General features: G+C 35.0%; 1 protein-coding gene and 1 long non-coding RNA gene across 2 annotated transcripts in view; one reads left to right on the top strand and one right to left on the bottom strand.

The window, feature by feature from the left end:
- The window catches only part of LOC149236321 (nucleoside hydrolase 3-like), a 258,179-nt gene extending 254,836 nt beyond the window's left edge, over positions 1–3,343 (top strand). The window contains 3 exon segments of the mRNA XM_089368840.1: positions 2,608–2,916; positions 3,043–3,191; positions 3,193–3,343. Coding sequence (XP_089224966.1) covers positions 2,608–2,916; positions 3,043–3,191; positions 3,193–3,343 — 609 coding nt within the window.
- Positions 1–4,060, bottom strand: part of LOC149236320 (uncharacterized) — a 279,299-nt gene extending 275,239 nt beyond the window's left edge. The window contains exon 1 of the long non-coding RNA XR_016246216.1: positions 3,800–4,060. This is a non-coding gene — a long non-coding RNA (uncharacterized LOC149236320). The remainder of the gene's footprint in view (positions 1–3,799) is intronic.
- Positions 4,061–16,460: the final 12,400 nt, after the last annotated feature.

The raw sequence follows: 16,460 nt of genomic DNA on the forward strand, positions 1-16,460 counted from the left end.
ACTTAAGAAATCCCTTTATGGCCTCAAGCAAGCTCCTCGGGCTTGGTATGCCAAAATGGATAGCTTTCTTTTAGAATCTGGCTTTTCTAGGTGTCATTCTGACAATACTGTCTACACCAAGAAAGTGGGCAACTCCCTTATCATCCTTGTTCTTTATGTGGATGATCTTATTCTTACTGGTAGTGATCCCAACCTTATAAACCATGTGAAGTCCAGCCTTAAAAAGAAATTTGAAATGACAGACTTAGGACACTTACACTATTTTCTCGGTCTTCAAGTCTTGCAATCCCAGGAGGGTATTTTCCTTTCCCAGTCCAAGTATGCTTGTGATATTCTTCGTCATTTTCACATGGAAGACTGTAAGCCAGCCCCTTCTCCCTTTCAGTCTGGAGTCAAACTTTCAGTCTCTTGTACTTCTCCTGAAGTTGATGCTACCTTATACCGTCAACTTGTCGGAAAACTCTTGTATTTAACCCATACTCGTCCTGATCTTTCCTTTGTTGTTGGCCTTGTTGCTCGTTTTATGCAAAACCCCCGTGAAAGTCATTGGAAAGCAGCTAAAAGAATACTTCGTTATGTTCGAGGTACAGTACAGTTTGGGATTCATTACAGTGCCAAAGCAGCTCCTCTGTTAGTTGGTTTCACTGATTCTGATTGGGCTGGTGACCCTGATGATCGGAAGTCTACTGCCGGTTATGTCTTCACTCTTGGTTCAGGACCTATTACATGGGCTTGTAAGAAACAGGCTGCCATTTCTCTTTCGTCAGCAGAAGCAGAGTATTGTGGTGTCGTGGAAGCTAGTAAGGAAGCCTTGTGGCTTTGTCAGATCCTATCAGAGTTTGGCTTTGAGCAGCAGCATCCAACCACACTTTGGTGTGATAATCAAAGTGCCATTCAGCTATGCAAAGATCCAGTCCAGCATCAGCGAAGCAAACACATTGAACTACACATGCACTTCATCAGAAAGCTCATTCATGACCATGTTCTTGAAGTGCAATATTGTCCAACAGATGATCAGGTTGCAGACATCTTCACAAAGGCTCTCACAGAGGCGAAGTTCACTAAACTTCGATATATGCTTGGAGTTCAGGAAGTTGTCACTAAGGGGGGATAGGCTCTAGTGCCTCCTTCCTTCTCCTATTGTGTCATATTTGTAAATCCTTCAATCCTATCCCAAGTTGTTCTTAAGGGGGGATGTTAGGATATTCCGACACATAGGATATAGTTAAGTTCAACTTGGTCTAGTATAGAGTTAGGTTAGAGTTAGGTAAAGTGTGTTTCTTTACCGTTGTACATTTTGTAACTTACAATCCGACAGTCACGATATGTAGTGATCCGACGGTTCACTCTCACCTCGGTATTACCGACACTTGATCCGTGGCTTGACACCCGATTGGTCCATGAGTTCTATTTAAAGCGCATGGAGGGTCATTGTTCGGGTAATTCGTGCATGAGAGAAGCTTATGTAAATTTTCATTCTTTGATTAATAAATTGCCTGTAGTACCCACGTTGGGACAGGCCGTGGACTGTTTCCGTCCTTGCACTTTGAGGGTTTTAACCACGTCAAAAATACTGGTGTATTGATTTGAGATCTGGTTGTGAACGGTGTCCTTTTGGTGTTCTTTCTGAGGAACTTACCCTATAAATTCCTACATAGAGCACATTCGATGCTACCAGAAATCAACAAAGAAAAGGCTCCCCAACAAAGCCATCCATCACCAAGACGAGCCAATACAATGTCTAATAATCTCTTCCAATGTCTAATAATGTAGAGAAGTAATTGTTTCTTCCAATTCTACAGTTTTTTGTTTAAATTCCCTGTTGCATAATGATTCAAGAGGCAAAATCCATCCATTGGTCTCATAATTCTACAATCTATTCCCCTCTCTAACTTATGCGGATGGTTAGGATGGTTAGCGTCAGATATCACCAAAACAGAAGCACCATTGAAATCTTCGTCATTGTTATGTGATGTTTCAACTTTTCCTTGACCGTTTCTCTCCCTTGCTAAACTGAATGTCAAACGAATGGAAATTGGTTATGAATGGCAATGCTGCTTTTATCTTATGGTTTGCTCAGTGCTACCAATGATTAAGAGAGTTCTCTTATTTCATCAAATTTGCTATGATTTTTACGTGAACTTCTGAACAATTTATGTCATTCCTTTGGAATAATCTTTTATCTATCTGAAAAGTTGAGCGCGTTCAATTCTGCATGAAACTACAAACAAGAGTACATTTAAGCCTCTAAAATATATTTGCTTTTTTTCTAAACAGTTTCGACATGAGTAGGCTACTTGTAATTGACTTGTGAGTTTCTGAGTTAACTACAATATTCAGAGCTTTATGATCATAACATTTCACCCCCTGTGCACCAATACAGAGCAGTTTGTCTTGCATGGTCAGTGCTATTACAATATCATTTTACAATGCAAACAGGGACCTTTATATATGTGGACAAACTATTATGTAGACCATTGAATTGAACAGAACCTAGCTTGATAATCATCTGTTTTATATCCACTTTTGTTTGAGTCTTGTTTATCATTCTTGAGCTAGTGATAGATTTATCCTGGTTGCTAAAAAAATGTTATTTCCCCTTTACAGAAGCTATATATAGTTGGTGGACATGTTGATGACAATGAAGCATCGGATGGTGGAAACGTCTTTACTGTCCCTTCAAACAGAAAGACAGAATTTAATATGTATCTGGATCCGTTGGCAGCAAAGCAAGTTTTAGCATCAAAGCTTAACATGACAATGATTCCTCTCAATGTCCTCCGCAAAGCTTCATCATTTACAAGGCTTTTAAGGGAGCTCGTACAGGCAAAGGAGACCCCAGAAGCAATGTTCGTGCACCGTTTAGTTTCAAGAATGCTTCGACTGCATTCCAGTCACCATGCCTATGCGCACATCGTAAGTGTTCTACTTCACTTGAGATTACATATGGGCGTATCTGGATTCAACAGAAACAATTACTAAAACCAAAATCCTTCCTAGAAAGTGTGTCAAAACTAACAAATATTTGTGTTGGCTTTTCAGGACATGTTTTTGGGAGAAGTGGTAGGTGCAGCCATCATGGCAGACCAACTGCAACTAAACTTGGTGAGCCAGATTAGGCCTGTCAGTGCTTTGGCAAATGGCGAAGTAGGTTCTGATGGATGGACTATTGTTGACCATACAAATGGAAATCATCATAGAAGATATTGATTCAGTTGCCTATTACAACCATCTTTCTAAAATATTAAATGAAACTCATCAATCTGCTATAATTGCTAGTTTCTCTGCCCAGAAGAAGTTATGGAACACATCACCGCCTCGGATTGACCTTCAAACCTTATGAATTGGCTCCCGCTCAAATGCTACATTCTTCAGCTCCATTCATTGATAGGTTGATGTTATTCATCCGATTCCATTCATTGTTGACATACGGTGGAGCTACCTTCATTCAATCCATTCTATGAAAGAAAATGGTTAATTTCATTGTGTGACTATTGATTCAAATAATATGTAAATAATATGTAAAGTAGCAAAATTCATTGTTCTTCAATTGGGCATTTTCGTCTGAAGTTAAATTCTGATCATCAATTACTTATAAGTTATTGGGCTTTACTAGCCTTCTGCGTCCTATTACAAACCATTATTTAGCTTTACCAGCTTTCTGCATTCTATTACAAATTATGTACTGTTTTCATGAAACATATTAAATCAACACACAAAAATGCGCTTGGGCCTATAACCAGATTTATATCCACGAGTTAACTGTTACATAATGAAAAGAGACCAGAACATTCATTACCTTGCCTGTTATCCATTAGGTCCGCTCAGTGCAAAGTTGCCACCTCCCATTGTATTCAAAGAGTATTGACTCTTCTCGCTTCTGCTAAAGATGGCCACAAGTCAGTCTATCAGTATCCTCTGCTTCCAAGACCATCGCTTCTGTATGTAAAGTAGGAATTTCAATCATGGGAATGCCGGGGTTGCAGCCAACCCAGGCATTTGACAGCTTGCTTCTCTTCTGGTAGTGGTCAGATAACCTATTGTCAGACCGATGTCCATATCACTGATGCTGCCACGGCTTATTATGTCACTGTTGCCTCCCTTAACTTCTTTGAAATTTTGTATAGCCATTATAAGTTTTGGAGTTTTTCATACGACTGTTGCTGCCACGGCTGCTTATTATGTCACTGTTGCTTCCCTTAATTTCTTTGAAGTTTTGTATTGCCATTTTTTTAAGCCGGATTTAGTCGATGTTAGTTATTTAAAATGGTTTTGGCTTTTAGATATCATTTGATTCAGCATTAAAAATTATTGGAAAAACTTATTCTTATAAATTCTAACGAATTCTAGTTGTTCTAATTTAAAATGGTTTTGGATTTTATATATCATTTGATTAGCATTAAAAATTATTGGAAAATTCACAACTTATTTTAATAAATTCAGAAAACTTTCCAAAAATATAACAAATAGACTACGGTTTTTTTTTTTTGAAGGTGCTCCAATCCATTTGTGTTATTTTATTGTGTTGGTTATATATCAGAATCTTCCGCTGATCATTTCAATAAAATATAATTTTTAAAATTATAATATATTTATTATTATTAATTATGTTTAGATTATAATGAATTAAATTATATAAAAAATATTGATAAGTTGAATAAGATTACATTTTTATTCAGTGCGTGCTATTCTATTGTGTTGGTTACATATCTACTGGACATTTCAACAAAATACAATTTAAAAATCTATTTATTATTATTATTTATGTTTAGATCATAATGAATTAAATTATATAGAAAATAATGTAAGTTTGGTATGATTATATCTTCATCATTCATCATGTCCAAGTTCTTATTCTTTCATAGCAATATACAATTTTTTAAAATTGTAATATATTTATTATTATTATTTATGTTTAGATTATAATGAATTAAATTATATAGAAAAAAACGTAAGATTGATATGATTACATCTTCATTATTCATCATGTCCAAATTCTCACTCCCTGATAACAATATACAATTTTTAAAAATTGTAATATATTTTTATTATTATTTATGTTTATATTATAATGAATTAAATTATATAGAAAAAATTGTAAGTTTGGTATGATTACATCTTTATCATTCATCGTGTCCAAGTTCTCAGTCGTGATAACAATATACAATTTTTTAAAATTATAATATATTTATTATTATTATTTATGTTTAGATTATAATGAATTAAATTATATAGAAAAAATATTATAAGTTTGGTATGATTACATCTTCATCATGTCTAACTTCTCACTTCTTGATAGCACAAGATTTAAACCCAAAACTAAAAGTCTAGTGATTTATTTCCATGAGCATTACCGATTGAAATATCCCAAACAAACAATTAAATTATATAAATTAAATGGTTAATAAATACAAATAAATTTAATAAAAAATTAAAAAAATATATATATTTTTATTTAATATAAAAAAATTTATTTAATTTTAATATACATTTAATATCAACATAAAAATTTAATTAATACAAATCCAATCAAATCTATATCACTAAATATTTACTAATTTATTAAAATGTAAATTGATGTAAATATGATCATTTAGGAAATTAAACTATCCTAAAAAAATAATTCCAAAAAAATATGTAGATTCAATGAAATCAAAATTTTAATAATAATATAGAACTTCTGAAAATTTGGATGACAACATCTTACCCAAAAAGCATCATTCTTTTTCTTCTTTTTCTATCCATTAAACAAATATTTAAAAAACACACCTTTGTACTCCTTTAAAATAACATTAACCAAACCTCTGTTAATACAAAGCCGATGCATGTCACAATGAGGACTCAATCTTGGCTTTAATCACCTTCCATAATTCAATTAATGAATCCCGAAATAATGCAAACCATAAACTCTATTGCGGACGGAGCGGCCGTATAATAATTCGCTGTCAATGCAATAATCTGAATCATTGGATGTGAGCCATCGGATGGCTGAGACTGCATATCGGAGATCTCCCTAAACTGTCCTTGTCCAAAACTCAAATGCCACGTGGAGTTTTGATTCGTTTGCACAATCTGATGGCTGAGACTGCATATCGAAGATCTCCCTGACCTGACCTGACCTGAATTTTGATTCGTTTGAGCAATCTGATGGCGGAGACTGCATATCGAAGATCTACCTGAGCTGACTTTGTTCAAAACTCAAATGCCACGATGAATTTTGATTCGTTTCCGCGAATTCAGAACAAAGCAGGGTTCTTGAGGTTCCAATCTTGTCTGCTTGGAGTATTTGTTAAAGAGGTTCCAATTTTGTCTGGTTGGAGTAGCATTGTTATACCGAAAGTGTTTGGTAAAAGTGTTTGTTGATTTGGAATTTTTGCTTCAAGTGAATAAATAAATGTGATTTATATTGTGAGTTGTGAGTTTTTTATTTTTTAAAATGTATTTTTGAATGTATAAATGGATTTAAGGTTTTGGGTATTATGTGAACACTTGAATTGTAAAGAGTGCAGAATTCATACTAATGATTCCGATTAGGGATTTTGGGCAAATTTTAATCTTTGTGGAAAAAACTGATGGTCATGATTAAATGTATCTCACTATTCAATTTAAAAGTTTCATTCTAATTCCAAAATATACCCACGTATTGTCTTAAATATTTTCTTATTTCTTAATATAAAACATTAAGATAATTTTTTTTTATAAATTAAAATTATATTTTCTTTTTTACAGAAAATTGAAGTTTTATTGCAAAAATAAGAACTCGACACTATTTTATTGAATATATATATATGATTCCTTTCATTCAAATTTGAAGTACTAATCGAAATTATAAATTTGTCTAAAGTTTAACTATAGAATTTGGAATTAACAATGGTGAGCAAGGGATGGGTTTCTATTGTAGGATTTTTCAATTTCGTCACTTCGAGCCTAGAGGTATGGTTTTCGGAGAGTGGGATGGCTCTTTCCCCTCCTCTGTCTCTTGCCTATGGTTTGGGAAAGGCAAACTACGTTGTGATTAGAGGTCTAGGTGAAGGAGTTTTGGTTTCAGATTTTGTTGGGTTGGCCTCGGCTGGTCTTAGTGGGAGCCTTATGATTGTGGAAGCCCTTGACTTCATCTTTTTCATCCCATCAGGTCGATCTTCTAATGGGGCTTATGAGCTTATGAGCACACCTAGGCTAGACAAATGTGTGTGCAATATGTTTTTTTGCCAAGTGTTTGTCAAAATTTTTCAATGGGATTCTCAATGCGAGCTTAGGATAACCTGCAGAGTTTTCAAGACATTTCTCCCACCAAGCAAGTCTCTTAGACCAATCATGGTTGTATAATGTTGTCAATCTTCAGATCATTGGAATGATGTTGATAATGGACTTGCCGAAATTTCAATAAGAGGATTCAATCTAGGGCTTGTGCATGCCTGCAAATTGTTTGATGAAAACCTCTTGCCAGTGAGCACGTCCAAGGGTGTTGTGGTTGAGAATCTTCAAATGTTCTACCTTTTCGTTAGGTCCTTGTTCGAAGATTCTTAGTGTTTTAAAGTGAAAGAGGATGATCGAGTGGTTTCAGTATCTGCCCACGTCTATGAAATTTCAGGTATTCTTGTGGGAGCGTTCAGACTCCTTTATGAAGGGAGGATGTTGAAGATGGAAAGTGATCTCAAATCTTTAGGCATTAAAAAGGATGCTTCTATATCCCTTGTTGCAGGTTTGCAAGGAGGTGCTAGGGGCGATGGGGCTTCTTCTTCCTCAAGGCCCATGTCCTTCAAAGAAGCCCTAAATCTGGGTCTCAGTCCTTAGATTCCAAAGGAGCTCTCAAGTCAGACTTTTATGGTGGAAAATTTGTCGAATATCCCAAAGTTAGAGGTAAATGAGAACATTAATAAGAGAAGAGTAACAGATTTTGAAAGTTAGGCAACTATATTTCGTTTCAATGGCTTCTGACTTTCAACATCTTCCCTCCAAGGATGGGTCTACTAGAATTGTTCCTAGAACCTAGATATGATTTTTTGCTCGAAGGGTTACTTTGTGGTTTTCATTAAATATTTGAAAGACCGGAAGAACGTTTTTTATTAGGGGCCCTAGTTTTGGGGCTGGGCTAGTCTTTCGATTCAACCATGGTGCTTAGGCTTTAATCCTCTCACCATGAAGCCCTTGCTTGTTCTAGTTTGGGTTAGGCTCCCAAACTTGCTTATTCATTAGATCGTGCCAGAAATCCTAGAGGTTATTCACGACTCTATAGGAAGCTTTATCAAAGTAGATATCGAACTATTGTTAAAAGGTTTTATGAGTTACATCCACATATGCATGGAAGTGGACCTCAGTGAAGGCTTTCCAAACAAAATCATCCTTATGCGGGAGGGAAAGGAGTATATCTACCCATTGGACTATGAATGCATTGCCTTCATGTGCAAAATTTTCCAAAAGCATAGGCACCTCTAAAATGTGTGTCTCTCCTCAAAAAGGGCTTTTTGCAATCAGGAACTAAAGAGATGCTACCATGGTTGGAGTGACCTAAAAGGTAGAAGCAGAGTCCAAGAATCTAGTTGGGAAAATGTAAAACAACTCTCATAATTAGAATTCATCTCCCAACACCTCAACCTCTCAAGATTCCATGCAACCTCCAACTACATCGACACAACCCCAGCAAGGGAAAATATTTCGGTAAAGGACAATGAAAAATATTCAGCCATATCTGCACCAACAATTAGTGGAAAAAGCACGCCATGAGTCTGATCACTCTAATAGTGAGAAATACCTACCGAATTCGGTCGATTCAGTTGTTTTGGTACTTTCTCAAAAAAATGAAGAAGTAGCATTGTCCTCCATTGTGTCGAATAGCTCGGGTGGGTGGATTATATTTGTAGGAGAAATGGTAAAAAGAAAAATCCATGAATCATCCAAATTTTTAGTTCTATGCCTGTACAAGATGTACACTGGATTATCTATTTTCCTGATGTAATATGGTTTTCTAAAATTAATAGAATTCAATTTAAAAAAAAAAAATTGTATACATATATATGAAAAACAAATTATAGTTAATATTTGTTTTAAGTTAAAAATTGATGAAATAATACACATTAATATATATGATATATCTTTATATAGATATAGCTGTTTAATATTGATAACTATTATATAGAGGTGGTATGAATAATTAATTTATAATTAATAATAACTTATAAGATTTTTTTATATTATTTTGTTTTTAAGATAAATGATTTGATTCTTCTTTGCAATTTTATAAGTAAATGTTGTTAAATTTGACATGTATTTACCCATATTTTTCTTATTTAACTGTCATATATATATATATATATATATATATATATATATATATATATATTACACTCACTCACACACACATGCACACATATAAGAAATTCCACATAAAATTGCATAAAACAAAAAAAGTTAGTGATTATGTTGGTTGAGACTCCAAGATAAGTATTGCACTATGTGACACCCACAATACTTAATAATATAAGATTAGACTTCAAGATAAACATAGAATACCCCATTTGTGAGTTGTCTCTGTCTTTACTCACACCACCCAAACCTGCATTGTACACAATTCGAAAGCATGAACATTGAAGCCTAAAGCTTAAGGTTGAGACCCACACTATATTTCCACATCCATGGGCCATTGGTATTATATATAAAGCACCAAGTGACTTTTCTTATTTATCTGAAATTGATTTTGAGAGTTTTATGTAGTTTCTCTAGTGTTGGCACACACATAATAGATCTCAATTTTTATAAAATGGGTCTATCTATTAGTTTGATTAGAAGAAATTATATTTATTGATTGGATATGGAAATCTTAAATGTGTGGTTACCAAGACTATGATGTCTTTGATACATTCACACTTAAATCTAAACATAATTGGGTTGGGCCTTTTATGTGTTAGCTTTTCTGTAGGAAAGTTCTATTCTTCCTCATTGCCAAAAGATTATGAATTTACTCAAAATGCATGCCCTGCATATTATTATTGCTTGAAAGATTAAGATTCTCCCAAATTCCTATTTAAAAGTGGGTTCAAACTTGTTTTATTATTTATAATTTCCTCCTTAAGCCCAACTCATCACATTGAAAGCTAAGGTGGTTTGTTTTTCTTCAAAATGCATTATAATTAATAGGTTTGACCAAGCCACTTGAAATCTTTCAATAATAGTTTACCATAATGTGTAAAATCTTTGATCCTTTCAAAGTAATGTAAAATATATTCATCTATATATTACTTGGTTGAAGCGAATTTTATTGAGTTGAGTCAAAATTAAAAAGTTTACCAAAACAAAATACAAAACTTATATTAACAAAAAGATGTTTTTATATTCACAAAAAAAACACAGAATGCATGATATTTAAATTATGGGTAAAAGTTAAAATCAAACATCATGCTAAGGGAAATTTTAAAAGGAAACTCATCATAAAAACTTTACATGACAGGTAGGACTACCTGTCAAATTTATACCCTGATAGAAATCAATTCATATTAGGCATCACGACACTTACCTTATGATACAACTACATTATCAAGATTTAAAAAATAATAAAAATTAATTAAATTATAACTTTATTATTATTATTATTATATATATATATATATATATATATATATATATATATATATATATATATATATATATATATATATATATATACTTGTAAACAATAAAAACATAATAAAGTAACAATAAACAATAAGACTTCAATGCCATAAATAAAAACAAATTCTTATATATGTGGACATGACATTTTTTTTAATTAAGTTCAAAGGCAAAAAGGGCATACCTACCCATGAGATGAGATAAATCTCAACTCTATATTAAAGGTTTTCCCCACTATCCACCTAATAGTTATTGATAATTAAATCAAAATTCATTAAATTCATGGAAACTTTAATCCGAAATAGACATACTTATCAAATTGAAGATGTTTTTCTTATTTTAGTGTTTTTTTTCATGCAAAAAATTCCTTATATTCAAGATTTGAATATATCTCTCAGGGTACAAAAAGGACTCTCAATTATTTTCTTTGAATAATGTCCTTGTTATTTTAGTTATCTTTAAAAAAAACACTTTTTTTTCCTCGGAATATATATATAAACTTTCAATATATATATGTGTTACATAAAAAAGAAGAAGAGATTGTTCAAGAGATAAGTTTGACTATTAATTATGCATTTTCTTATGCAACATTTATAAATGTAAGTAATTTTAAAAATGTTATATTTTTTTATTTTTATGTTCATAGACACAATTATAAGATAGACTTGTTCCATTGAATATAATTATTTGATTATTGCTGAGGAAAATATAAAAAGTTAAAAACGAAAATGTATATAATTATGAATAAGTAAAATTTGATTTTGAATGCATAAATGGATTCAGGGCCCTTAAAAACTCTTAGGGCTCTTGGAATGTGTAGAGTTCGCATGTCAAACTTGTGATTCTGTTGTAGCTGCTACAAACCCCCTCCAAAATTTTGCCCATGCTTTGATTTTGGAGCCTTCCTTATGTCCATAGAAGCTTATCATTCATCGTTGCCAAGTATTCATGCCTATGTTGAAGACTTATCCTTCCATGCAATGCTTGTGATGTCTTGTTTTAACCTTGATCTAACACAAGTTATCTCCTACCTTGACCTTGCAACATTGTTGATCTTCCCTCTTGGAACAGAGAAATCCACTATCTTTGGAAATTACGTTGATCCTTGAGGATCTGAACCACGCAATCCTAGAAGGCAGGAAAACTTTGAGGATTTGAACTGCAAAATCTTGGAAGGCAGGCCAGCCTTGAGCTCAGAAACTGCACAAAAGCTTCCCTTCCCCTCAGAAATTGCGTAATTCACTGAGTCAAGGAATTGCACAGAGGAATTGTGCAATCCTTTTTGCTAGTATGAAAAAGAAGTTTCCCCGAAAAAGAAAAGTTGGCATCCCTAAAAAAATAGGAGTTGCCCAATTAATGTCCAGTTATGTCCACTAAGTTGGTAATTATGACTTTAAGATAAGTGGCGTTTTTTCCTTGATTTTAGGAATGCCCGTCATAAACCCTAACATGCCTAGATCTATTTAATAGATGCCCCTGGATCTCATTTTCACACTCAATATTGGAACTCTATGCTTACCAAGGAGATCAAGGAACTTTCGGATGAGTTTGCAACACTTTTCTGGGTAAGTTTTGCATGTGTCGCTTTTGCTTCTATGAGTGTTATTTTGCTTGTTTATTTTCATATTCACTGGCATTTTAACTGATATTGGCTTGTACAAGTGTTGGTTTATGTTTTCCAAGTGTCGCATTGAGTTCTTGCTTTTTGACCCTAGCAATCGCCACTACTAGGCCATTTTTTGCATGTTCATTTTTCCTCTTGCATGCTTGATTCCAGCACTTAATTTTCATTGATTTATCTTCCCCTTAGCCAGATCTACATTCCTTCATGCCCAAACACTTGGATCTATCATTGTTTTCTCTCTTTCCCAGGCAGATTTGCACAATCATGGCTAGTAGTTTCCTTCTCCAATTGCGCATTTCACAACTTCAAGAGACAAGCCTCAAGCTTGTCCTCTAAGACAACACAATGTGCAGTCACTGGCTTACCCAACTGCACATTGAGCAGTCACAAGCCTCATCCCTCAGCCCTGGCCACTAGGACTATGCAATGCATAGTTCCTTCTCTTAGTCTTCCTAGTTGGTACTGTGCATTACAAAGTCTAAAGCCTCTAGCTGCCTCCTTGATTACTGAGACTGCGCAATGTGTAGTTTATGAGGTAAGTCTTCCACCTTCATTCCAGGAATTGCAAAATATTTGCTCTTAGTGTGTGAGTTGCTGCCTTGATCTTGTTGAATACTCTATTTTTCTTGAGCTAATTTGTGTTTTCCATGAGTGAATTTTGTCATATAGGTACTACAAATTTTTGAGGTTATCTCTCTCCATCAGTCAATTATCATCATGGCACCAAAGAGCTTTGCCTCAAAAGACACCACAAAGAGCAACACCGATGAGATAATTGAGAGTGTTCCTACCACTATACCAATTCTTTTAGACACTCAACTATTCATTGAGAAATAAATAGACATTACATGGCACACAATGAAATATGTTTTATCAACAACCAGCTACAAATCAGATCTTGAGGGCAGACAGGTTTACATCAATGTACAAAAGTCATGATTACACAAGATTGCATGCAGGTATCCAACCTTTCCTTGCGCAAACAATGTCAACTGGATTATATCACACACGGATGCAAAGACCATGATCCTCAGCAATGCCAGTGGACAAAGGCTTGCCTCTTTTATGGCACACGATTTTCATAGTATGTATCATTTACAATTGTTAGAAGCCTACACGGAATCTCACTTCTATGCAGTCACCAAATACTTGAGCACAAAATATGTCATAAAAAGTTGGGTGAAAGAGCCATCCAAAGTCCACCAGACACCCAACAAAAGCTACAAGACCAAATCTCTCAGGAAGGATTTTCAGTACTTGATAGTTCTATGTTGTTGTATCTACGGTCAAAAGAGTACTGAGATCTTTCTTGAAGGTTGGGAATTCTTACTGCATCAAGTTGTAAATGAAGGAAAACCATTCAATTGGTCAGACTTGTTGTCTCAACAATTGAAGATCCATGTGATTAATGCCAAGAACCGTCCTAAGGATAAGCAAGCCAGGTTCTACATGCTTTCTTATTTGTTGGATGCAATATGTACTAAGAACTCTTTTCCTGACACGAGTTGGACTTGGTCACCAAAGGAACCTACTGTGCACATTTATTGTAAGCTTCTTTCAGAGTGCAACTACAAAGGAGTCATGGAGAATCTAACTGGTCACTTCCTCATCCCATTGTACAAGATGATGTTTGAGGAAGAACCACCCTACATGTCTTGGGAGGCGATGGAAGCAGTGTCAGAATTGGCTGATTGGTTTCCTCAGCGGATGGCCCTTACATCAGAGTGTTTGGTAGTCAAAAGTCTCCACGTCTGCTACCGAGGTAGGCCACCGAAAAATTGGTCATACAGGAAGTAGCTTATCATATTTCCACAAGTTTGTTAGGAGTGTTGCAGTGGGAGAAGAAAGCACCTTGGCCCACTCCTTATTTGCAAATTGCAATGTACGATATTAAGAATCTAAAGGTTGTTAAGACCAAAGATAAAGAGATAGAGAAGTTCACATTCGGTTGCATGGACTTTAACCCATACGATCCTAGGAGTGTTTGCAAGCAACACTGTGCAAATATTCATTTCACTTGGCCAAGCGAGACTTATTCCAGACCCGAGGAGGAAATGATAAATAATTGTTACAATGCAGTTAAGCCCCACCAACTAGTCAGCTTCGCAGGTACATCACAGGTTACTCCTTAGAAATAAGCCACTCCAGAAGAAGAAACAATAGAAAGGTGCAACCCAATGCACAGAAAGGGTAAGAGAAAGGTTGTGCATAGCCCAGCTGAGGAGAAGAGTCGCAAGTTAAAGGCATATCCCATCATCTTGAAAGTGGCCATAGTAGTAGAAAGAGAGAGGAAACAAAGAAAGCAGGAGGAAGAACTAAAGCAGAAGGAAGAACAAGAACATAAGAGACTAGAATAAGAAAGGAAGAAAAAGGAATAAGACAGGTAGAGAAAAGAAGAGGAAGAAGCAAAATGGAAGCAAGTCGAGGAAGAGGAACAAAACCAACTACTGGAAGAAGAGAGCAAGCAATCAAAGATAAGGAACTTGCTTAAGAAATTGAAGATCTAATAGTAATACAAGACATGGAGGTATAATTGATGCAACTAAACCAAGATGTTGATCTCATGTCGAGCATGCAGCAGATCACTACTTAGTCTCCCCATCCTCCGACAATAGAGCAAGCTCTGAGCGAGAAAGAGGAACTTTCTCCTCTTGACGAGGGTCTGGTGATGGATATATAAAACTTGACCTATGATGAGCTACAAAATAATGTTATACAAGAAAGGAAGAAACACTTCCCGGATGATCTCGTGCATCTTGATTTTATTAAAGAAAAGGTGATCCTGATGGACACCAACAAGAATCCAGAATCCATTGCCACAACCAACTTGGCCTTTGTAGGAGATTCCAAGTCAAATATAGAGTATTTAATGGTCCAGAAAGAGGTCTAGAAAGAAACTCTCGCACATGTGTATCTAGAAGAATTCAAGGCATCCATACTTGGTGAAATATCAACATTGTGAGAGACCATGAGGAGCCTCTATAAGGAGCTTGTCACCATGCATAAAGTAATGGTCCGCTTGCATGATATGCAAAAGAAGTGAAAAGATAATGCTAAATATCTCAAGTTTTTTCATATAGCCATAACTGTCGTGCATGAATGGGGAATGTAGTACAGAGGCACACCACCTGACTTGGTGAAGAAGACAAGGCAACAGGTTGGTTTGGAGAAAGTAGAGGAGGTGTATATGATTATCTAAAGAAACAAATAGGTCAGATCATTCATCGCCAACATTCATGCCTTGTATGCACGTTTATACAACAATGTGGATTTCATGGTGAAGTCACACAAGATCCCTTCCTTTAGCTCACTTATCGAAGCCAAAGGTGGGAATAAGATCAAACAAGAGGTTGATGAATACTTGCACCAACTCAGGTAGATCACTACCAAGGAATATCTATAGATGAATAGAGATGATATGCATAAGTACATTGGTGGCCCTGTCAAGATCAATACCATCTTGCTCCTGCTAAAGAAGGAAACTCAAACTGGTTCGAAGGCAGTGTACCTGGATGCAATGGAGGCTAGAGTCAGCTTCCATCCCAACCCTATCTCAAATTTTGGGGAAGTGATCGCACAGTATAAAGGTTGGCATCACTATGTAACCGAAAAGATACAAGTTGAAGTGGTTGAGCTAAAGTTTCCCCAAACTCAAGCTTGACATATTATTTTCCTTATTAGGCTTTCTAGTTGACTCTACCCAATTTTGTCCTATACGGGTACATGTAATATTGTATTTAAAACATTTTTGTAAGTGGAAGTCTAAGTGCCAATTTTGGAATATGAAGAGTCATTATGTAAAGAATTCAAAAGGTCACGAGGGAAGTCAAAGAGTCACAAAGGGAGATGAATAATCATCCCATTTGTTATGAATATACCCTCATTATTCATGTAAAGGGCTTTTGGTCGAGCTTTTGGCTTAGGATCAAAAGTTGGAGAGTTTTTTTAGAGCCTTGGCTTCTACTTAGCATAGAGGGAGTATATTTCTTTGGAGGGATAGGTGTTGGCATCATGTTCCACTATTGAGACTAATGGTTTGGCAATTGTATATGTATGTTTATGACTTTCACTTAATAAAAGCTCAAACTCAGCATGTTTTCATGCATATGTTGTGAATATAGTAGGACTACTCTTGTTATGTTTTCAATATATGTTATTTCATTTACGGTAACGCTTATGAAATATTTTGCTTGCATTAGTACAGATCTTGTTGAATGTGTGTTATTACATA

Source organism: Pinus tabuliformis, chromosome 8 (assembly GCF_031772625.1).
Source record: "Pinus tabuliformis cultivar Carrire ecotype Pingquan chromosome 8, CPIR1, whole genome shotgun sequence".
Taxonomy (NCBI): Eukaryota; Viridiplantae; Streptophyta; class Pinopsida; order Pinales; family Pinaceae; genus Pinus; species Pinus tabuliformis.